Raw genomic sequence first — 22,622 nt, forward strand, 5'->3', positions numbered from 1 at the left:
ATGCCAATCAGCATCGCCGTCAAACATAAGTTCAATCTGACAGCAAGGCTGCCACTTACTTTAAAAATGATAGGCTCCACCTGGAAAAACCCAAATCAAAGATGTCGAGATATACCATGAATCTAATCAGCGATGTCTGACTCGAGCGCCACAGACCTCGCAGCTACCATCATCGCAGCCGCTGCTCTTTCGATATCATCAGTCGCCCTATTGATTGCCATCGGGCAAATTACCCAACAGTACATCTCCACAGCAGAAGGCTACCGGCGATGCCAAGCTCCCGTTATGGGCGCCTGGGCCCAAGGGACCAGAAAACGCTTCATCCCGCGAGAAGTGCGCTTTCAAACTGTCTATCAGAGTCCGCATCTCTCGTTGGAAGCACCGACCGCACTGCCCGAGGAGAAGTATTTCGTTGGTAGCGATGAGCTGCCAAACCAGCAACGATATCTCGAATATCGAAAATCCCATAAATGGAAATTTCTGCTCGATCGGAGACATGACAGCTCTCCTCCTAGCCTGAGGGCATCGTGGCTGGGGCTTCTGGAGCAGTTAAGGGTATACCAAGGTGCTATTTATGGGAGTCTAACATCGCAGAAACTCGGTCTAGGAAACGAGAAGGGGGGTACAGCGGATGTCGAGGCGAGGATATGGGACCTGAGCTCCTCGAATCTGAACGCATGGTTCACTGCACTCAAGAATGATTCCCAATCAGAATGGATGACACTTCCAGCGGCCGAAGTGACTGAATTTGCATGGGACTTTATGCCGTAAGTTGGCGCCAGCCTCATGTATATCCTCAATTAAAAGCAACAGGCCCGAAGCCCTACGCCCCTTCGCCAGCATCTCTCTAGGCGATCTACTCGCTATCGGCCATCGGATCGGCCTAGACTGGACGGCCGTTGACCCTCTACAAGGGATTCTTCAAGCGCAAGACGACAACGGCAACATCATCAGCTCCAGTGACATCCGAGGCCTAGGCACATTGATCACATTTTTCCACGACGAACGAGATCGCGGGAACCAATCTGCCTATACAAACGCATTCATGCCCATTCCCACCACAGCTGCCGATAAACTCGCCTTCGGCATCATCCCCGGCGATCAGCGACTTGGGCTGAATGACGTCCTAGCGACCACAGACTCAGATTGTCTGGATTACATAGCCTCGCTGGACCCAAAAGCGCGGCAAATAATGAACAATAGTTTCAAGACATCCGACCCCCACAAAACCGGCTTCGACCAGCTCATGTCCTTGATCTCGCCGTGTCTTCTCCTGTCTAACTGCCGCCTGATCCGCGTCCGACTGCCCCATCGTAAAGCAGTCTACGGCGTCCTATACGTGATGGAAGCCTATGTAGTATTCCGCGAACGCGTGAAGGAGATAATAGCCAGCACCAGCGCCAGCGCCACATCCCCCGACCTACGAACCAACGCCCAATGGATCTGGGATCGATGGCGAGCGATCCCCAAAGAAATCCACGGCGCCTTCGAGCCAGCCATAATAGTCGAAAAGGCCGACCCCGTCACCCTCGCCGCGACGATGTCTCGAGTCCATAACGAATGCACTACGCGACTAGAAGCCTGGACCAAGACATTCCTGCAGGATATCGACGACACCCTAGATCAGGTTGAATCGAACTACCGCCCTTCTCCGGACCGTCAGCCAATCCGGGAACTTGTGCGCGTGCATATGCTCCAAGCCATTGAGATTTGGGGTCTGGCGGCCGACCATATCGCCCAGGGCAAGCCCGTGGAGATGTATGGTCTCGAGAAGATGGGATGGCCGGAGGGGCCTATTTATTGCCAAAGTACCTGACCCAGCGCCCTTTCACTCAAGCCCCTTAATAGTTATGCAAAACTAAACCCTAAAAGTGATAAACCTCCAACTCGACAACACTCCCACAATTGCAAGGGAAGTCGTCCGCCGCGTCATCAGCCCCAGCCGCATTCACCAGATCGAAACCTCCTCTTTGGCATCGAAGATCCAGGATTTCGAAGAGAGCGTGAAAGCAGCCTGGTATATCTTGAACTTCCGAGCGTTGATATTCAATCGCTCGCATATCTTCCAGAGTCCGGCGCGTGCCGGTGGAAGACCATATAAATTGATTCCAGCGGAATGGTGTAATAGTAAGATGCCGATCTATATTGGATAGGGGATGGAGAAGCTGTGATGGGTTTCTAGATGATTTCTTGGGATGGGATTCACGATGATGTATGGATGGAATCTTTTTAGAACCGATTAATTGAATATATGAAATTACTCCTATTTACTAGGACAGCCCCGAATAGCATGTCCGATCGTTCCACAACCACTGCAAGGCCTTCTTAAGCCTAGTACCGAATTCAAACGGAACTGCGTCTGGCATTAGTACCCAGCACAGGGCTAGGGCTTAATAAGGACTGGGCAGAAGCATCGAACCAGCGCTTGAGCGTTGCGACTCTTTCTTTCGCAGATCTTTTGACCTCGATTCCCTGATCCTTGATATCATTCATGTACTGTTGTGCTTGTTCGTCTATTTCACCCATGTACTTTTGCGCCTGTTCTTCCATGTCATTCATACATTCATTGGCCGTGATGCGTACCTCGCAGTTAGCATCGTCAACCTGTTCACGAAATTCGGCTTCGTGCATTTTGCAATCATCGAAGACCTGATCACGACACTCGCTCACGGCACTACCGACAATCTCGTCGACAACATGTGATTTCAGGCGGCGCTCAATCGTCTCATCAACATATCGTTTGAGGCGGCGCTCAATCATTTCAACCTCAGATGGCAAGTCACTGTCCACTTTTTTTGGTATAGCCAGCAGATGTTGGCGTCCTGATCGAATTAACAGTTCGCGAAGCAGGTCATCGGAAATATCACGGAGCTCATATTCAAGACGTATAAGCCTAGTGCGCTCTCTGCAGCCAGGGGAGGAAGCACGCGTAAAGTGAGTTGGGCGAATTGAGGCCGGTGACGGGGAAAGAGTACTCGGCGTATTTACTTCGGTGGGAGAATCTATCGGTTGAGGGGATGAAAGGAGTAGTCTTTTTCGTTTTTCATCGTCAGGTGGTATTGACCATGGGTCTAGATAGATAGTATTGATGAGATATTGAATGACAAAGTACATAAGACGACAGGAAGATAAGATACCTCTGTGCCGTTTTCCAACCACCTGCTCGGACCCGGACTCCTCACAATATAAGGGTGGATCCACCTGCTTCACCTGCTCGGACACGGGCTCCTCACAATATGGGGGTGGATCGAGCGACAGATTAAAGGCACGCCAATCTCTCTGGACCACGCCCTGGCGAGCGTGGTCAAAAGACTCTATCTGAAGATATCTTTCTCGCAGAGCACAGGAGAAGCTTTCCAGCCGATCAAGTTCTTTATTTACAAATTGTCGTCTGGAAAAGTGTAGACGTAGAAATTTGGATTGACAAATTTTTGCGAATGCGTGAAAGTTCGAGTCGCCATGATTAGCTGGGGACAGAGTCTTCACGTCAGATGGACAAAGAACAATGCCGGTCGTATTGAGTCTCAGACTCAATGTTGAGACGGCCGAAACATTGGTGACAGGCGCTTGGAGCATAGAGACTAAACTAGACGAACAGAGGCTGTCATTGCTTATCCGGGCGAGTGCACATGTTTCGACTCTTGCTGGAGGGAGATTCAACGTCAACACCTGTGATCTGCTGCTCAGGTTAGCGAGAGCTGCCGTAATGATGAGAGAGATGGATCCTTGGTTGGCAGTTATATCATGGGCAACACGAAGACGAGCAAAACAGGAAACATCGGTATCAGGTGAGTGAACAAGAACTGCCTTTTTCAAGACCCAGGGCGGGGTTTGCGATGTGGTCATTGTGTTGCAAGGTCTGCGGGATTAAAAAGAAGAACCCTCGATGAATCGAGTAGCCCTCCCACCCGGGCTTTGCAGAAGCGATGAGTAGCCCTGACTCGAGTAAAATTTCAGATGAATAATGAAGAGTAAAGTGGTAAGAGCTCTTGCGGCCTGGTCACGAGCACGTGCCCAATCCGAAGTCAACAAGTGAGATCGGAGAGTCCTATGAAAACACAGGAATGGCAGGGCTGGCGGCGAGAACGGCAAGGAGCAAATACTTCCTTTACAGGATAATGCTTTTGGAGGGACCTCTGAAGGTGAAGAAGAAATAGAAATAGCCAGCGAGAATGGGAACGGGGAGATGGAGGGATGGAGGGGAGAGTGGGTTGGATAGAGAGACTGAGAGAGAGACAGGAACTGGAAAGGGGAGCGGCTGGGACTTGCCGCATTTGGAGTTAAGTCGCGGGGTCACGCGTCACTGCCCAACGTGTCACGTGCAACCCGTCGTCCCCGCTGAACGAAGGTGCCGCGCCCGGGCCACTTTACTATTTACTTACTACAATTTAGTTGTAAATCTATAGCAAATAAGTCAGTAGCGCAGTCATCGCGCCGCCTTGTTCTACGGAGGGGCTCTCTCCTTACAGTGACCAACCGGCGAAATCAACTCCTAATGGTAAATCTACCGGTAGTATCCTCAACTACGTAGATCATACCTTTTACCACTACGTCTACATACTAAATCCATGCACGTTTCCCCCTTACTACCTCTATTCTGCCTACCCCTCCCGCTCCCTTTCGTCCCTGCTGGCATCATTTCACATCTCCATTTCTGCTCCTTCTCATCTACCAATATTAGATACCATGGAAATCGATTTATCGACAATAGTGTTCGTTGGAAAGGTCAACAAATCGGAGTTTTCATCTATCTTCCTCACCCGCTGGCGCGGTAAAGAATGCATTTTAAAAGCGGTATGCGACTGGAAAGTCCCCCAAATCTTCAAGACCTAACATTTAGGTATTCTCAGTACCATCGTTCATCAGTTTCCGCTGCCGAACCAACAAACCGTGAAGTTGATATCTTCAAATGCGAGAGCAACGCCTATATCCGACTGAAAGCCCACGGTCTGTGCGAGTCCGGACACGTCCCTGATTTCTTGGCTTGATCAAAAATATCAACCCAAAAGAATGGTTGCCACATTTGAAGGATTTTGTCGAAAATGAACTCCTTCCTAATGCTGTCCTAATCGAATACATACCAAATTTACCGGAGATCGACCTATCGAATTTTACAAAGGATAGGATCCATAAGCTGCACCAGATCCTTGCCGAGATCCATAAGGCCGGAGTCTACCATGGGGATCCATTTCTGCGGAATATGATGGTTCAACAAGAAGCATATAGGGCTCTGTAGATTGAGTTTGACCGTGCTCGAACGTTTATATGTGATCAACTGACGCCACGTCAAAGTAAATGGTTGAAGGAGGAAAATGAACTGGTAGACTATTCTGTTGACGCTCTTGTATGGATAACCCTCTCTCTCTCTCTCTCACTCTCTATTTTGCTTTATTCTATACTAATTTAATCATTACAGGCAGAAAACTACGAAGAAGGAAAGATACATCGCACATGGGAGCATTATTACGTGTATGTATAGTCTCTTCAGGCCCCTCCTGGTAGGCCTAGATCTGTATAACTGATTAAAATAGCGGGTTTTACCCACATTCTTGAGCATTCAACTGAAGAACCAAGGGGTTCGATTTGATTTAATCTTGACTGCGAAGTGGCATACAATACTGCGTCGGTATTATATTGAACTTCCAGTTGTCTTGGCCTGGGAAGTGAAATCTCGTCATACATCTATGCATAAACCATGTATTCATATCTATAAACATAATTCCTAAAGAGCACATAATTAACCTAAACCCCCCTCAATCCAAATCCTAAAGGTCCTTCTCCAAAACCGCCACACCCCCCATAATCTTCTGCACCCCCTCCTTCGCCGCCCCAGCAGGCTCCTCATACGGCGTCCTCGGCTTCAACTTCTCCTCAGCGCCCTCAATCCCAGCCCTCGGCGCCGTAAACACAGCCGTAGCATACTTGGTAGCCGCAATACCACTCTTACACGGCGACTCCGCCAACGCAGCCTTCTGCTGCAACGCAATCGCCTCATCCTTCTTGCCGGCGTCCCACAACCGATAAATCTGCGCCGAGACACGAGGGAACACATTCGCAAACGCAGCGATACAGCCCGCAGAGCCAACACTCAACCCGGCGATCAAGAAATCAGATTGTCCGCCATACACGGCGAACTCGTCCCGCGGGAACGTAGCCGCTAACCGGGTGATCTTGCCCACAGACGCACAGGTCAGTTTCACGCCGACGACGTTACTCTTTCCATCGGGGCGATCGCTCGCGCTCTGCCGAACAATATCCGTGATGGTCTCCGAGTCAAGATCCACGCCGTTACAGACACCGGGGAAGTTATACACGACGACAGGAAGGGCCGATTTCGCCGCGACGTCCTTGAAGAAGCGTTTCACGACACCCATCGTGGTCGCCTTGCCGAAGTACGCGGGCGGGAGGACAAGCGCGTAGTTTGCGCCTGCCGAGGCCGCGTCGTCGATCAGTTCCAGGACTTGCTTGGTGGAGTGGGCGCCGACGCCCGCCATCAGGGGGTATGATGGGCCGACGGCCTCGCGGGCCGCGGCGATGCAGGCGCGGCGTTCCTCGCGCGTGAGCAGGAAGGCTTCGGAGTTGGTGCCGAGGATGACGAGGCCGGTCAGGCCGGTGGTGGAGAGGTACGAGTAGTATTTCTTTTGGGAGGCGAAGTCGATGGTGTCGGTGGAGTGGTCGAAGTAGGTGATTGCGGGGCACCAGACGCCTGGGGCGGGGACGTGGGGGAACGTGGTTTGGGAGCCCATTTTGAGTGACTTATTTGGGAGATGAGTGTCTGGGATAAGTAGAAGGGTATGAGAGGGAAATTGGGTTTGTGTAGTATTGGGAAGAGGATATCGAAAGGAAAACCAAGGGGGAGTATACTTATATCTGTCGATGCGGGGGAAGGAAAAGTATCCGCCTCGGGAGGAATTCCCGACACGATCTTATCGATCTCGGCTGCTGTCCCGAGTCTATGAGTCTATGAGTAGAATTGGAGATCTTTCATGCGTCATTTCTCATTTCTCGTCTCTTCTACTCCATACTAAATGCATAATTCCATCCATTGATAATCTGTCCATCGCAAGCCTTCCACAGTTTAATGCTACAACCGACATTAGCATCCACCTGAACTGAAAAACTTCGGGAAACTTACCGTCACGTCCTCCCACTTCTCCCATCCACGTCCGCGCACTTCGGCCAGCTCCTCCATCGTATAGTTCTTGCCCGTGGTGAAATATCCCGCATTGATCTTCGCGTCGATCTCCACCCGCGAGTCGCTGGGGATCATCTCATCGGGGATGGGAATGCGCTCTTTGATCTCGATTCCAGACTGCACGATGGCGTCGTGCTTCATGTTCGACATGGACAGCATGCGATCGATCTTCTTGATACCCAGCCAGTGCAAGATGTCAGGCATGAGGGCTTGGAAGCGCATCTACACACATTAGCACCGTCCCTCCCGGCAAGAAAGACCACTTACATCTCGCACGCCCGCGATGTTCTCCGTCCGAGTGAAATACTTATCAGCCGTGTCTCCCCCGCGCTTGCGAGCATTGTACACCAGATACTTGATCACCTCGCCCAGAGCGCGCCCTTCCTTGCGGAAATAAATCACCACACCACTGCCCCCGTTCTGCGCCTCGCGGATGGCTTCGCGGATACCAAACGCCAAATACGGGCGACAGGTACAGATATCCGACTGGAACACATCGCTACCATTACACTCGTCGTGGATGCGCAGCGCCAACTTGACTTTCTCGTCGGAAACACGCTCGGGCGGGCCAAAGATGTATACGGTCTGCCCGCCAATCGGCGGCAAGAAGACTTTTAGATCCGGTCTCGTGATCAACTCCGGATAGCTACCACCAGTGTGTTCGAACAGCGTACGACGCAGCGTCGGCTCATCGACGCCAAACCGCTCAGCCACACCAGGGAGATACCACACCGGCTCAACAGCCACCTTGGTGACGCGGACCTCGCCCGACTTATCGACAACGATCGACCCATCCACGTCCAAAAGACCATCACGCACGGCTTCGCCAATCTCCGCCAGTTTCATATTCGCCCGAGTGATCGCCATCGTCGGACGGATGTCCCAGCCCTTATCGAGCTCCTCGCGAAACTGGTTCACGATATCATGGCCCCAGGGATCCATGGAGACAATCTTCTTCTTATCGCCCCAGGCGTCTTGGCGCTGGAAATCGAACGTGGGCTCGCTGTTGCGGAAGTCCGGGCGGAAATCAGGTTCCAGGTCCCCCGCGGCGATGGCCAGCGCGTTGTAGATGCTGTAGCTGCCGCCGTGGGCGCCCATGGCATTTCGTCGCTTCAACAGGGTGCCGCTGCGAGAGACGACGACGGGGCCGCGGCTTTTGGCGTCGGGGGCGCCCCATTCCAGCGGGACGGGATCGATGCCGCTTTGGCCGGGGTAGGTGGTTAACTGGGGAGGAGTGAGTGGGTGGTTGAGTGGGCTGGTGGGCGGATCGGGGAGAAACTTAAACGTACCACGATGTGGGTGCTATACCTCGAATTGGCCGGGGCAGGAGCTTCAGTCGTTGAGGAGTCCATGGTGATGGTTGATTGAGTCTCGAGTATACTACCTAGGAACTACGGTAGAAAACACGAGAGACAGAGAAGGGGATGAAAGAGGAGAGAGGAGGAGAGGATGAGAAAGAGAGCCAGAAAGAGGAGAAGGAGGGAATGCCTGTTGCTGCATGTGACCTGTAAAGTATGGTCCTTAGGTATCCATTCGTGCCTTCAGGCAGGCAAACTTGCGAGGATTGCGCCCCTTCATTGGATTGGGAGGAGTATATGCCTCATATTATTATCTTGGGAATTATTCCTACATATCCTTGACCATGTCCATTCCAGAGACGTCCAGCTCTCATCCCAATAAGTACAGATGGATAACCTCGATCTGTGCGCTGTCGTACTAACCGGAGATGCTGCAGGAGAGAATGAGGAGAAGAGGAGAAGAGGAGAAGACAGGTTGCCTGGGTGCCTGGGTGCCTGGGGGCCTGAGGAAGGGATACAGGCGGGGTCCAGTGACGCTGTTTGTCTGGTTTGTCTGGCTCGACCCCTCACGGCGCCTGCCAATAATAGTCCTCGCTGCCTCGGGAATCAGGCCGAGGGACGCTTCGGGTGTTTCCCGCCTGTCGGATGAACAGCCTCGACGATGGAGTTAGATAATGGATAGTGAATACGGCATTCCACCGAGCTTGTTAAGAATCCAGACGAGGAGTCGAAGCACCGACGCATTGCTGTTCTGTCAGCCACTCCTACTGTGGATTCTCATACTCCCCGACCACCACATAGAAATTGGCATCTATCAGGCATTCTCTTCGCAAACCCGGTCACAGGATTTCCCACGTACAATATCATCACGCAAGCCAAGTTCCCAAATTGTTTCTCTGCCTTGGCAAAGTACGGTCATCGCTGGGTCGGTGAAGCCAACGCATGCAGGCGGCTTGTTCCAGCCACGCGCTGAGCTGGCAGTTTCATGATTAGGTAGGTAGAGGGGATTCGTAGCAACTGATGACCCACCAACATTATTATGGATTCTGGTAGATGTCCTAGTTACCAGATGGCCCCCGGGGGATCGACGGTGATCATAAAATGGGTGAGATGGATGGTTTGACTCTAGGAAATGCCCTACGAGAAAGGCCCGTCGGCTTGGCACTTGTGTCTCAGGCAACAAAGTGAAGTGGGTCTATGAAGAGAAAGACAACCTCAAGCGGAGTACAATGTACTCCGTAGTCGAATGGGAAATGAATACTCATTATGGATTTACAGAAGTATATGTATAGAGTATCTCTTCTCGCATCTAACTACAAATAATTGCAAGTGTGTTTGCTGCGAGATCTGTCCGCTTGCCAGATATAAGCGCCGCCGCTTTTATGAGGGGGGCACGTGGGGTGCTTCGTGTGCGCTCTAGGATACTTAGGTAGTACTGACCATTTGCTGAGCCCCTCAACCAGCTTATAAGACAAAGTTCGACATTCAGTGCATCAGAGCGTTCCTTCTGGACTAAGGAGCTGTTCCCTACTCTTCGTTCGTATGCCTAAGACAATCCAAGGTCCTGCAACAGCGTGTGCTGAGGCCATAGCTCTCAGCTCCTTCTTTTACGAGGTTCCTGCTTCAGCCAGTCGAAATACAGCTGACCAGTTCTCAAAAGACCAGAAAGATTATGTCCTGCCTTTCTCTAAAGAGCGTCAGCTAACCGAAGTTCTTGCATTCCTGGCAAAAACCAAGGATGGCTGGGATCATATACCTGCTGTTTGCGTTCAACAGAACTCATCGGGAACGATTCTATATGTAATTCTAGCCATTAACAAAACCACATGGGCTGATGGGAATGTCATCCTGCAAGACCTGAAGATGAAGTTTGACGGATTATTTCACATCCTTCATCATTCAAATTTTGGTCAGTTATCACGGTTCTGGATTTAGTGATTAACTTTATTAAAATCACAAAATGCATTTCCAGACAAGTCTGAGATCCAAAAAGAAGTTTTTGTGTCGATCATCTCGATATGCTCACCGCGGATACTACACCGACTGCGAGTCAAGCGAAACGCAAACAAGACGTCCATTCAAGATTTACTGAAAGAGGCGAAATTTGGTGTCCGTCGGATTGGTTCCGAGAAGCTTCATAGTAAAGGCCTATCAGCAACGTCATCGCTGTTCATCTCAGAGGCAGACAAGGTCATACGACTAGTTGATCGATGGTTGAGACACCAAAATATGGCAGAGCTGGGTGATCTTGTGGACGGGATACATCACTTGCAACAGACAATACCGCGCCTGTACGAGTTGGTCGAATCGATTTCGAACAAAGATATGGGTCCGTCAGCAAGAGCAAGTCTTGTGAACATCGTCAGAAAGGTCTCTAGATATTGCGAAGCTGCCAGGACACTCTATCGTACAGCAAAGAAATTCCCTCTCGTTCGAAACATGCAAATCCAATTAGCAAGCCTACTCCCAAAGGCATTCGAAAGTCAAATCAAACCCAATGAATTCTCTAACCTGGACTCATATTCCTCCAGGCTTGGGTTCAAGGGGCAACAACATGATATGTCCCAGTTATGTCACAATTTGAAACTCAACGAGAAAGATGCTCGTGCAAGACATGAAAGGGCTCAAAAGGCTCTAGTAGGGTCCAAGATCCATGCTGAGATTCAGGTCATCGCCTTCTGTGAACTGCAGGCACCACAACTGTTTCCAAGAGTGGTCAGTTCAAGCAAGGACGCATGTTTTCTATGCAACACGTTCATTCAGCTATACGGACGTATGCATACTCCTAAAACCCATGGTCGACTTTATCCCGGCTGGAGACTCCCAGTTCTTCCACAATTCAGAGCTCTCCAGCAGGATCTCAATAAGCAACTCATCGCAAATCTTAAGCAAACTATCTCGCTAGGCTTAGCTCAAGGGAAGTTGCCTGCCCGTCCGCCTCCGAATGAAAGCACCCTTCTTACCTTATCGGCATCGGAAACGACAGTGGAACACGCGTTGGAGACCCCAGAAAGTGGAATTTCTTCATTGGATTCGCCTACTATCACTCTGTCAGAAAGCTCACCAGAATCTGGTCCTTCATTGGTACTCAACCAACTCTCAAGCACCAGGAATATTTCACAAAATTCATCTACTATCATATACCCACCTGAGGGGAAACCGGTCAATGGGCATATGAAACACAACAGACCCTTTCGTCTCTTTGCCACAGAATCCCTTGAAGTACACCTTGGCCTTGAATGTGGATCAGTCTCTACCAAAACACCACTAATGTACAGTATTGAAAGGCTTACAGCCGACAGTGTTGCATACTTGAGTGACACATATCCTGTTGTTGATGCTTGGAAGCTGAAGGGAGAGATCCTATGTCCTTTGTCGGAAAATAATACGTTTTGTCTTGCTGCTGGGAAAGTAGTGTTGAAAATCAGCTTAAATTCTCTCGGATATTCTGAGGATGTTGAAGGAATTGCGGAGCATTAGGTGCTAATAATAATTAATATTAGTACCTGGAACAAGCCATATCTATGCCGCTTTCTGCTGATCTGGTTAAACTACGCTATCTGATTATTTATTTTGGAATATATTTGAATTGTATAAATTTAAATTGTGCTAGATTAGACTATAACTTCAGTCACCACTATTTGAAGTGTCTGATTTAGGAAAGCTCTAAATGCATCAACAATTATAGTACAAAACGTCCGTGATGAGTATTTTGAATTGAATGAACAGAATAATTCTATTCAAGGAGTAGGAATCGGACTAAATTGACACTGTGAAGAACCAACAGCTACATTCGCTATGTTAGACAGCATTACGTTACTACTACTACTACTACTACTACTACTACTACTACTACTACTACTACTACTACTACTACTACTACTACTACTACTACTACTACTACTACTACTACTACTACTACTACTACTACTACTACTACTACTACTACTACTAACAACTACAGTTGCAGAATGACTCAGACTTTGTAGATTTTTGAAATACTCGAGCAAGACCGTTTCCCCTATTAAAATACCTATTTTCCTGGCGGTGTTTTTGGGTTGCTAACGACTTCCACTGATCCACTCGATACATTCAAATCACCGCCCAAAACCGGCTTGGGCACGGGTGTTCTTAATAGTCTTCTTGATGATGTCCTCCACCTCGTCCCAGTCTTTGGTATCAATCCGCTGGATGTCCGTATTGAAATATCTCTGAATCTGGTTGAGCATGTTCCACTCGTCGCGGTTCGCCACGAACGAGATCGAGACTCCCACACGACCGAATCGTCCGGTCCGACCGATACGGTGCAGGTAAGTCTGGAAATCAGCCTGGCGCTCGCGTCCGGGCTGGTGCAATTCGGGAATGTCCTATTTCAATTAGCACGTTTTCACCAACCGTCGACGAATAATCCAAGGGCAACTTACGTAGTTGACAACCATCGAAACGGTGGACACGTCGATTCCACGGGCAAGGACGTTGGTCGTAATCAGGACCTTGGCATGTCCGGCACGGAACTGATCAATGACGGCGTCACGCTGAGAACCCTCGATACCACCGGTTAACGACGCAACGGTGTGGCCTTCGGCGACCATGCGTCTCTCGATCTCCGCGGCAGAGTGACGGGTCTACATTGTTAGAGTCATCGAAGCAAGCCACTGGAAAGAGGCGCTCACCTTGACGAAAATAATAGAAGATCCCACGGTAAGAAGACCGTAGAGCTTGACCAGATGCGCGTACTTTTCATCATCGTTGGCGCAGTCCAGGTAGAGCTGCTTGATACCCTCCACCGTCAACTCATCGTGTTGCAGAGTGATTTCGTTGCTGTTCGGACAGAACTTGGAGGCGTAGGCATGAACGTGTTCAGGGAAGGTGGCGGAGAAGAGAACGACCTGGATGTCTTTCGGCAGTAGACTGCGGGGTTTAGTAGAGTTCGTAAGAGCCGTGCAAGAAGGAAACTCACGCCTTCACACGAATACACTGATCACCCAGACCTTGCTGGTCGAGCATGTTATCGGCCTCGTCCAGAACGAGTACCTTCAGCTTGTTGGCCACCATGACGCGCTTCTTGATCATATCCATAACGGTACCCGGAGTGCCGACGACCACGGCGCATTCCATCTTCGCAACACGGCTGTTGGTGTCGGCGGGCACGGCAGTCCCGATAGCCAGACCCTCCAAGAACTGACCCATGACCTGCACGACGCCGACGATCTGGCGCGCCAGCTCACGAGTCGGAGCCAGGATCAGCGCCTGCGGGGTCTTCTGTAGTTGTTCCGACGATAGATCCAGGCGACTGAGGACATTCAGGACGAAGGCGGCCGTCTTTCCGGTACCGGACTGGGATTGACCGACCAGGTTCTTGGGGGGACTGCTGAGTAGCAGGGGCAGAGCACGTTCTTGGATCTTTGAGGGTTTACGGAAGTTCATCGCGGAGAGACCTTGCAGAATGCGGGGGTCTCTGTGATGGCGTCAGTTATTGGATCGAAGTAGTATGCAGCCGAATCGTCACCTACAATCCGAGATCTTCGAAGTTCTTGACCGAGTAAAGCGGGTTGTTGGGGTCGGCCTGGAGATCGCTCAGTTTGACCTCGACGGTGTAGTCGGGCTCTTGAAGGTCGGAGCCGCCCTGCTGCGGCGTGGCGCCATCGTTCTGATCGTTCTCATCGGCTTCATCGGCCCATTTCGTGGGTTGTTCTGAAATAGTTAGACATTTGACCTCGAGAGACGATTCACAGTTCACGTCAACAAAGACGTACCGGGCTGTGACTCCTCAGGTTTGGAGATGCGATCGGCGAGGGAGCCGCTGGACGGCGCCTCGGCAGGCTGTTCGGTAGACATGACGGATGGAAGGTCAGATAGTCTAATATGGAGATGAAAGAAAGAAAAAGAGAGTCCCGTCCGACGCGCAGGGTGAGGTTGGAGACGGGGGAGAAAGCGAAGAGGGACGGCGGGGTAAGTTGAAAGAGAGAGAAGTGAGTAGGTATCCGAGGATCGGCGCGAGGTGCCTAGAGAGAGAGAACGGCACGCAGGAGAGAGGCGATTTGAAGGAACTGGTGAATGAATGCACAGCGCACACTCTAGTGATGATAAAAGGGAGCAATTGATTGACGAGGGAACAACAGGCACCGAGCAACGCAGAAGACTCGCGACGACCAAAAAATCGAGTCAACCGCCCGGCAGACGCTAGGCCGGTTTGGGTCGAGATGCAATACCATAAATGGAAGGCGGTGGGGTATGGTACCGTACGGCAGGGGGGGTGCCCAAAGGAGACTAGCGGATGACGTCGACGCGAATCGGACGGAGCGCCGGGGAAACAAACGGGGCAAACATGGCCCAAAAGGGGCAAAGCAAGGGGAACGTGGCCTGACAACCGGTCTGGTATTGTCACGCCTCTTCTTCCCCGCTTGTTGCTTCGCTGCCTTCCTGGAACTTCTCCAAGTATCACTATCTGAGTCCAGATTATAGGACGAGTTGTTGTCTGCCGAGAGGGCTGTCTTGCTGGTGCCGTTCGTCCTGTCCCCGCGTGGAGGTAGGTCACCCGCTATTCCTGCAGCCTAATCTCCGCCCCTCTCACATCTCAGTCGCATGCGCCGCACTTGAGCACCCGACATGGCAACGCCGGAAGCCGCTCCTCATTTTGGAGCCGAATTGAAGGTGGGTGATCGACCTGAGGGGCGTGGATAAAGCTAATAGGAGTAGGATTCCTTCAAACCCGTCAACAATTGGGTACGTAACCCCCCAGCCCGCCACGTCGCCGTCGCTACCGCACACTAGTCCCGCGAAGACTGACTGGAGGATAGGTTTTCAATGGTATATCATGGCTGGACGAGATACAGCAGTTCTACCGAGAACGCAGCGCAATCGAGAAAGAATACGCAGCGAAGTTGTCGGGGCTCTGCAAAAAGTACTATGACCGCAAAGCAAAGAAGATCAGCACGTTGAGCGTGGGCGACACCCCCAGCATGACGCCGGGATCGCTGGAAAGCGCCTCCCTCACCACATGGACCACGCAATTAACCGCCGTCGAGTCGCATGCCTCGGAGCGCGATCAGTTCGCCAATGATCTCGTCGCACAGGTGGCCGAGCCGCTGAAACAGGCGGCGACGCAGTACGAAGAGCTGCGGAAGTGCCATGTGGACTTCCATGCGAAATTGGAGAAGGAGAGGGACTCGTCATATAGCGATCTCAAGAAGGCCAAGGGGAAATACGACGGAGTGTGTCAGGAAGTGGAGGCAAAACGGAAGAAGATGGAGAACTCGTTCGACCATGGGAAGCCCAAGGCCCAGGCTGCGTACCAGCAACAAATCCTCGAAATGAACAACGTCAAGGTGAGTTTGCAGCGGTTCTATATCTTCGGTCGGAGCTAACGGGACAGAACACATACCTGATCAGCATCAACGTGACGAACAAAATGAAGGAACGATTCTACCATGAATACGTGCCCGAACTACTAGACGTGAGTATTCCGGAATCGCTCGACCCTTGCCCGAGTTTTGTTACTGATTAGACTAGGGCCTGCAAGATCTCAACGAAACCCGAGTCACCAAACTGAACACGCTATGGTCGCATGCGGCCCAGCTAGAGAAGAACTCACTGTCCAACAGCGTCAATCACATGGCCAACCTCATCAACGAAATCCCCCGCAACCAACCGCATCTTGATTCCCTCATGTTCTTGCGGCACAATGTCACGCAGTCGCAGGAACCACCAAACCTCGGCTTCGAACCCAGTCCGATCTGGCACGACGACGAGGCGCTCATCACGGACGACTCCGCCAAGGTGTTCTTGCGCAACGTCCTCAGCAACAGCAAAACACAGGTGCGCGAGCTGCGAGTGGAGTCGGATCAGAAACGTCGAACGGTAGAAGACGCCAAGCGGATACGGGTCAGCATCCAGCAAGGCAAAGATAACCGAAACGAGGTGGAAGTGGTCCGGTCCATCTTCTACCTGCAGGAGGGTCTCCACGAGGCCGATCGCAAGCGGCTGACCGCCGAAGTCGAGACGTCCACCATCATCGGCGTCGTCGGCGATCTGTCTCTCGGGGCCAAGAACCATAATTTCAAATCGCAAACCTTCAAAATCCCGACGAACTGCGACCTGTGCGGCGAGCGCATCTGGGGACTGTCGGCGAAGGGATTCGACTGCCGGGACTGCGGATACACCTGTCACAGCAAGTGTCAGATGAAGGTGCCGGCCGAGTGTCCCGGCGAGCAGAGCAAGGAGGAGAAGAAGAAACTGAAGACGGAACGGCAAGAACAGGCCGGTTCGACGCCGACGCTGGACCTGGAGCCCTCGTCCAGCCCGTCGGCCGCGCCGTCCCTCACGCGCAAGGACACAATGAACTCGCTGAGCTCGGGCTACGCCGTCAGTGCCAATCGATCGCTATCGAATGCGGCCAGTCTTCCTCCGCCGTCAGAATTGGCGGCGCCCACATCTCCATCGCCGACGGAGCTTCCCTCCCCGGCCTCTCCGGCACCCGCCCCGGTGCAGGAGACCAAGCCGCCTGTCAAACGCAACCGAGTGCTGGCACCCCCTCCGGCACAGTACGTCAGCCCGCCGCCAGTGGAGCCGACACCTAAGCCGGGCGAGCAACGCGGGAAGATGCTATACCCGTATCAAGCTGGGGGAGCCGACGAGGTGACCGTCAACGAGGGTGACGAGGTGGCCATAGTAGAACCAGACGGTAAGCTTTCGACAAAACCTTTCTTTACAGCCATGCTAATTCTACTAGATGGAGGATGGATGCGTGTCCGCGCCGGAGGCTCCGAAGGTCTCGTCCCGACGGCCTATGTGGAAGCGGCACCCGCGCCGTCGCCCGTCTCCGCCAGTCCCGGCTTCACAGATCGACCGGGATCGGTATACTCGAACTCATCGGCGTCGTTGGCTGGTAGCGCCGGCGCAGCGGGAAAGCGTGTGGGACCGGCGGTGGCTCCTCGACGTGGGGCCAAGAAGGTGCAGTACGTGGAAGCGCTGTACGACTACGAGGCGCGCAGCGACATGGAATGGAACATGGTGGAGGGTGACCGATTCGTGCTGGTCATTCGAGACGGCGGCGACGGATGGGCCGAAGTCGAACGAGGCGGCGTGACGAAGAGTGTGCCTGCCAATTACATTCAGGAGGTGTAACATTCTCGCATGAGCATGAGGAAGCATGTAGATAGGATTGCATGATGGAGCCAGGTTTGGGATTAGCGGTGCTTTTTGGATGAGTTGAATTGGACGCATACCGCATCCATGGTACTGTCTAGTTGGTCTGCCAGTATTACCATTATCATTATCCAATATATTATCTTCCATCAATATCATACCCATTATAGAGTCTCAACCCACGATGAAACCCACCACCAGTGCAGTCACCACCATCCCCAAAACACCTCCAGCTTGAGCAATGTCCGCTCCCGACGTACCAACCCACGGGTTAAAATTCCTGTACCCGTCATCATCCTTGCAATCTCCTTTGATCTTCTCGCCGTCCACCTTCGCCACGACGTCATCCCCCCTTCGCACCACAATCTTAACATCACCTTCGCCCTTCACCTCGACACTGCCCGTATACACCCCCTTTCCCCCCTTCGGCTCAACCTGCCACTTCGCGGCCATTGCCTCCCCACCAACCTTGACCGAGACATTCGCCGGACTCGCCAACAGCGCCGAATAAAAGATCCGATCCTCCAGAATCTCCTCCGGCTTATACTCCTTCTGGCCCTGAGCCTTCGTATTCCCCGTCGTGCCCCCATCCTTACACCCACTCGCTCTATCCGTACTCAACCGATACCAAGTGACAACATTCTCATCCTCCCCCTTGACCTCCACATCGGTCGTATTCCGCTTATACCTGTCCACTAGGTACGGCAAGAACGTCCTCCAACCATCATGCTGCACTTCCTTCGCATAATTAAACGGCGCCTTTCCCCTCGAAAACGCATCCCAGACATCCACCCCGTCATCCGCCCCAAGGGGCCCAATATAATGCGACTCCCCATAATCATTCCAGCTGATGATCTGCACGAACTCCGGGCCCAGTTGAATCGCCTGTTCCCAGCGCGTAAACCAGAGCTCATCGCCCCTCCACGCCCAGTTCTTACCGAAACCGGGCATGTTGGTATAGAACCACGGCGAGACGGGCATCATATACGGTTTTCCATCGAGGGCCGATAGGAACGCCTCATCGCCTGAGGTATTCATCGCCCTTGGTCCCTCGGGCCACGCACCCCAATTAAACAACCCGTCCACGACGGTTCGATTGACCGCTTTCCGCGGGTCAAGCGAGGACCAATCGGGCACAAAAAACGCATTCGTCTTCTCCTTGATATCCGTCCAATCTTTCCACGCGTCTGCGCCCTCAAAGGTCGAGACCAATGGCTGCTTATTGTGCGTGAAATACGCCGGATGTGTGGAGTATTCATTGAGAAGGTTCAAGACGTCTGACTTGGGCCAGGAGCCGTTGGCAGCGTAGTCGAATGAGAAAAGGATTTTGAAGGACGTGTCTGCGGCGACTTGGAAGGCGTTGTAGATTTGGGTGGGGAGGCGTTCGTTGCGGGCCATGTTTATGACGAAGGCGTCAATGGAAGAGGCTTTTGCTAGGTTGATGTCGGATTCCCAGTCCTTTGTGGTGTAGTTGGCGGAGTTGCCGAGCTGGTTTAGGGGATGGGTGTTAATAGGTTGGAGGGTATAGTGCGTTTGTATGGGGATGTGTATGGGGGGCATGGGTGATTGTCTAGGAGTAGTCCTGGATAGTAGTGATAGTGATGGTAATAGAAGGATAAGAAGAATCATACCATGAAATGCGCAAACACCGATTTACCCTCCACCTGGACCCCCAGGGTAAGCCATGACAGGAACAGCAGCACAAGATGCCTCATGATGGCTGATAGCAGGACTAGACACAGTCTTCAACAAGCACAGGTATCCAGTATCCGTCCAGTCGAGACACTCTCACTCTCACGCTCACTCTCACTGAAACCGACCCACAAGCGAACGAGATAAAAAGGGCAAACAAACAGAACCACAAAACCGACCAAGACGAGGAGAATCCACTCTTTTAAGAACAGGTCCATCAGCAACCTACCTTCCTAGCTAACCAGTCAGTGACACCGTAGCCAAGTAAAACTAAAACTGGAAGTAGAACTCTGGAGCCTGGGGGCGACAGTAGGAAAGTGAGACAGTGAGTTAGTTGGTCAATTAACGAGAGACAGATGCATGCAGATAGACAGATGCAGAAGACAGATGCAGAAGACAGATGCAAAACGGACAGGATAGGACAGGAAAAGACAAGCGGCCCACGGAGTACTTAGACAGGATGGGAGGCATGTTACTGTTCGAGTCAAACCCTACTCCAGAACAAGGTAACTACTGGACATACTCTGTGTACACGCACCCACATATCCACATGGATACTCCAGATACTCCACACGGAATAGACAAGAACACCCCAACCTGCATGAATTATTCATCCAATATTGATTCTCGGCAAAGACAAATCCAAATCCAGTGCGCGGAGGAGTCTATCCGGTTTGTGAGTTTGTGAGAGATCATATATCCGGCAAGGCACTCCGCAACAAACCGTACGGGACGGATAGATAAGAGATAGATCATTTCGGATGATCGGAGAGGACTGGATGGCGTATGCATTAACTAAATCTGCAGCCCAGACGTGCATGCAGATGGATTCAATAGTGTAGAGGTGCGTTCGCCAAGAGGCGTGGGTTTGGGAGGTGTCTGATGGTTGCCGTGTTGGCTTTGGTTGGGCTAGTGGGGAGGGTTGGGGTGGAGTAGATGGGTGGAATTTCGTAGAATATCTGTGAACTGGGAGGGCTGCAGGGGTTTGGTGTCTAGATATTTAGGGTTGCAGAATCTGGACCTCGAATGCTGTAGGTTGTGTGGGATTTGAGGTAGTCGGGACGAGTATAGAAACAAAATCAGAAAAAGAATGCCGACTCAATATAAATTTTTTCTTTATAATCTTATATATTCAATCCCTCCACATCGTAAAGTACGTCCATTCGAATATATACAACCTTAGCGACGTACATACAACACTCCTCCCCACAAACAACCAAAAAGCAAGCACCGACAGCCACCGCATAAATCATAATTCATCATTCATATAAGGCGCAAAGCCCAATACCTGCTACCATCTCCCCTCTCCCACAAATGTCATACCGTTTGCGACAACCAAGTCCAATCGCCTATCACGTCAACATCCATATCCTCCAGCGTGAACGGGCTGACATCCCCATACGCCGGAGTGGCATCTGTGGCCCAGGCGCCGCTGGCCATCGACATCGGCATGGACATCGACATCGACATGGACATCGAGACGGACAGGGGAGTTTCGGCGAGCGAGCCGAGCGGAGAGGACGCAAGCGACGCGCAGGAGAGAGGGACATAGGAGTCCGAGGGAGCGAGAGAAGCACCACCACCACCCATGGCGGTCGTCATCGGCACATCTCTCAAGGCTGGATCAACCTGTTGGGAGTACTGTAGATCCTCCAACTTGAGACCCGGAACGGAATTCGACCTCTGGCCTGGAAGCGCGCCAGACTCCGGCACCAAGGACGAGGAAGCAGATGACACCGACGACACCGACGAGGGAGCCGGACGCGGCGCAATGGGGATAAAGGCGGCGGGAGCACGAGTAGAAGAGGGCCGTCTGCCCGGAACTCTACTGATCTGGGGATCGGGAAAAAAGGACACAAAGAAAGCCATCATCAGCACAACAATGGTTTTCAAACAGTGTATGTATGGAGGTTCTTATCGGGCGGGCAGGAGATGCAGGAGGATGCGGTGGTGCACATCTACTTTTGAAGAAGATTTGGCCTCGGACTCGCGACGGAGCTTGGTGTGCTCGTCGGGAGTCGGGCAGGGAGTGTGATGACAGACAGAGCAGGTCGAGAAGGGACGGCCTTTTCTGTTGATGCGGACTAATGATCGATCTGTGGATGGGAGATGGTTAGTGAGATCCTGAGGGCAGAAGAGGAGGCCAACGAAACAAGGGATGCCGACCATGATGTTTACACGTTGTCACACGGTGGCCGCGGACACACGCTTCGCAAGCCCACTTTTCGCCGTCGATGAGCATACCTTGTCGCGACAGGATAACGAGGAAATAAGATGCACGAACAGGATCGAGGGAGAGCAGGATTTATACTCGAGGAGGTACGAGGCACCGCCACACGGGACGAGGTCAGTGGCTTTCACTTTCCATGCGGCATTTTCCCTCGGTTACATTTTTTTTTTCTTCAGGACGGTTTGAAATTAAGCGAGACTAAGGGAGGAGATGGATGGCAAATGCCTCATAGATTGGGAGTAAATGGCTGCCTACTAGTCCGGGGGTGGATCCTCGTCCCTGAGTGAGATCGACTGACGGAGTAACCAGAGTGAGAAAGAGGAAGGAGAAGAGGGAATGAAGGGAGCTTAGGCCAACCTGTGGCTGAGGCGGTGAGCTTATCTGTTTTTTCTTCCTTTCCTTTTCCTTGCTTTTTTGGGGGGGATTTCTTTTCTTGTTCGCATCCTCTAAGTAGGGTCATGTTATTGCCCTGCTCATTCCCGGGAGAACTGAACACAAAACACCAGACTAAACCACCGCACAGAAAATAACAAAATGAAAGCTGAACGCTTCCCCTCCAAAATACCCTGAAGCTAAGCAATAAGCAGCTCACTAACTCCCGCGCGCCCTCTCGTGGCTGTGCATAGCCAGATCGCAAAATGCGGGATTTTCAATTTCCAGTCCTTTTCATGTGGCCATGATGTCAAGTTAGACCAGACCAGCACTCGGAGAATTCAATCAGTCATCTTAGCTGACCATCATCTGCCACTTCATTTGCCCCCAGCATCATCGCTGTCCATGGCTCTGCGACATCGTTTTTGTGTCGACCAGCTTTCGATGGTTCCGTCGGGCCTTGACCAGTGACAGTGAGGAATCGCGATCGACGGACCCACGATGAGTTTATTTTTTCTTAAAAAGAAGGTCGCCGTTCGAACGCTCTGGTTGACGCGCAATTCCTCTGCTCCTGGTCCGGTCGGTCTGGTCAGTCTAGTCGGTCCCGGTTCCTGTGTTCGTGCTACCATGCTTGATTAACCCTGGGTTATGGGAATAGGCAGACACGCGAGATGGAGCTGTGGAACCT

At 51.8% G+C, this 22,622-nt stretch overlaps 9 protein-coding genes across 9 annotated transcripts; 3 read left to right on the forward strand and 6 right to left on the reverse strand.

Annotated features, from left to right (window-relative positions):
• Positions 1 to 132: 132 nt before the first annotated feature.
• KD926_011587 (uncharacterized protein) lies at positions 133 to 2,153 on the forward strand (the record flags this gene model as incomplete). Its single annotated transcript, XM_053103885.1, has 3 exons — positions 133 to 767; positions 814 to 1,808; positions 1,873 to 2,153. The coding sequence occupies 3 exons, from the start codon at positions 133 to 135 to the stop codon at positions 2,151 to 2,153; spliced, it is 1,911 nt and encodes a 636-aa protein (XP_052952779.1).
• A 190-nt stretch (positions 2,154 to 2,343) lies between these two features.
• KD926_011588 (uncharacterized protein) lies at positions 2,344 to 3,846 on the reverse strand (the record flags this gene model as incomplete). Its single annotated transcript, XM_053103886.1, has 1 exon — positions 2,344 to 3,846. The coding sequence occupies one exon, from the start codon at positions 3,844 to 3,846 to the stop codon at positions 2,344 to 2,346; it is 1,503 nt and encodes a 500-aa protein (XP_052952780.1).
• Positions 3,847 to 5,765: 1,919 nt separating this feature from the next.
• KD926_011589 (dihydrodipicolinate synthase family protein) lies at positions 5,766 to 6,746 on the reverse strand (the record flags this gene model as incomplete). Its single annotated transcript, XM_053103887.1, has 1 exon — positions 5,766 to 6,746. The coding sequence occupies one exon, from the start codon at positions 6,744 to 6,746 to the stop codon at positions 5,766 to 5,768; it is 981 nt and encodes a 326-aa protein (XP_052952781.1).
• A 332-nt stretch (positions 6,747 to 7,078) lies between these two features.
• Positions 7,079 to 8,547, reverse strand: KD926_011590 (putative GTP cyclohydrolase II; the record flags this gene model as incomplete). Its single annotated transcript, XM_053103888.1, has 4 exons — positions 7,079 to 7,084; positions 7,136 to 7,417; positions 7,463 to 8,419; positions 8,485 to 8,547. 4 exons carry the CDS (start codon positions 8,545 to 8,547, stop codon positions 7,079 to 7,081), a joined length of 1,308 nt encoding a protein of 435 aa, XP_052952782.1.
• Positions 8,548 to 10,035: 1,488 nt separating this feature from the next.
• Positions 10,036 to 11,973, forward strand: KD926_011591 (nucleic acid/nucleotide deaminase domain-containing protein; the record flags this gene model as incomplete). The annotated part of the gene is made up of 2 exons (XM_053103889.1): positions 10,036 to 10,402; positions 10,466 to 11,973. The coding sequence occupies 2 exons, from the start codon at positions 10,036 to 10,038 to the stop codon at positions 11,971 to 11,973; spliced, it is 1,875 nt and encodes a 624-aa protein (XP_052952783.1).
• Positions 11,974 to 12,590: 617 nt separating this feature from the next.
• On the reverse strand, positions 12,591 to 14,331 carry dbp5 (ATP-dependent RNA helicase DBP5; the record flags this gene model as incomplete). The annotated part of the gene is made up of 6 exons (XM_053103890.1): positions 12,591 to 12,860; positions 12,918 to 13,118; positions 13,167 to 13,404; positions 13,454 to 13,951; positions 14,007 to 14,187; positions 14,250 to 14,331. 6 exons carry the CDS (start codon positions 14,329 to 14,331, stop codon positions 12,591 to 12,593), a joined length of 1,470 nt encoding a protein of 489 aa, XP_052952784.1.
• Positions 14,332 to 15,102: 771 nt separating this feature from the next.
• KD926_011593 (putative actin polymerization protein Bzz1) lies at positions 15,103 to 17,619 on the forward strand (the record flags this gene model as incomplete). Its single annotated transcript, XM_053103891.1, has 6 exons — positions 15,103 to 15,147; positions 15,193 to 15,219; positions 15,294 to 15,821; positions 15,869 to 15,949; positions 16,006 to 17,176; positions 17,225 to 17,619. The coding sequence occupies 6 exons, from the start codon at positions 15,103 to 15,105 to the stop codon at positions 17,617 to 17,619; spliced, it is 2,247 nt and encodes a 748-aa protein (XP_052952785.1).
• A 195-nt stretch (positions 17,620 to 17,814) lies between these two features.
• On the reverse strand, positions 17,815 to 19,200 carry KD926_011594 (glycoside hydrolase family 71 protein; the record flags this gene model as incomplete). The annotated part of the gene is made up of 1 exon (XM_053103892.1): positions 17,815 to 19,200. One exon carries the CDS (start codon positions 19,198 to 19,200, stop codon positions 17,815 to 17,817), a length of 1,386 nt encoding a protein of 461 aa, XP_052952786.1.
• A 1,449-nt stretch (positions 19,201 to 20,649) lies between these two features.
• On the reverse strand, positions 20,650 to 21,204 carry KD926_011595 (putative Cu-dependent DNA-binding protein; the record flags this gene model as incomplete). The annotated part of the gene is made up of 1 exon (XM_053103893.1): positions 20,650 to 21,204. One exon carries the CDS (start codon positions 21,202 to 21,204, stop codon positions 20,650 to 20,652), a length of 555 nt encoding a protein of 184 aa, XP_052952787.1.
• Positions 21,205 to 22,622: the final 1,418 nt, after the last annotated feature.

Source organism: Aspergillus affinis (genome assembly GCF_023601865.1).
Source record: "Aspergillus affinis strain CMG 70 chromosome Unknown NODE_99_length_137546_cov_86_507649, whole genome shotgun sequence".
NCBI classification, from domain to species: Eukaryota; Fungi; Ascomycota; class Eurotiomycetes; order Eurotiales; family Aspergillaceae; genus Aspergillus; species Aspergillus affinis.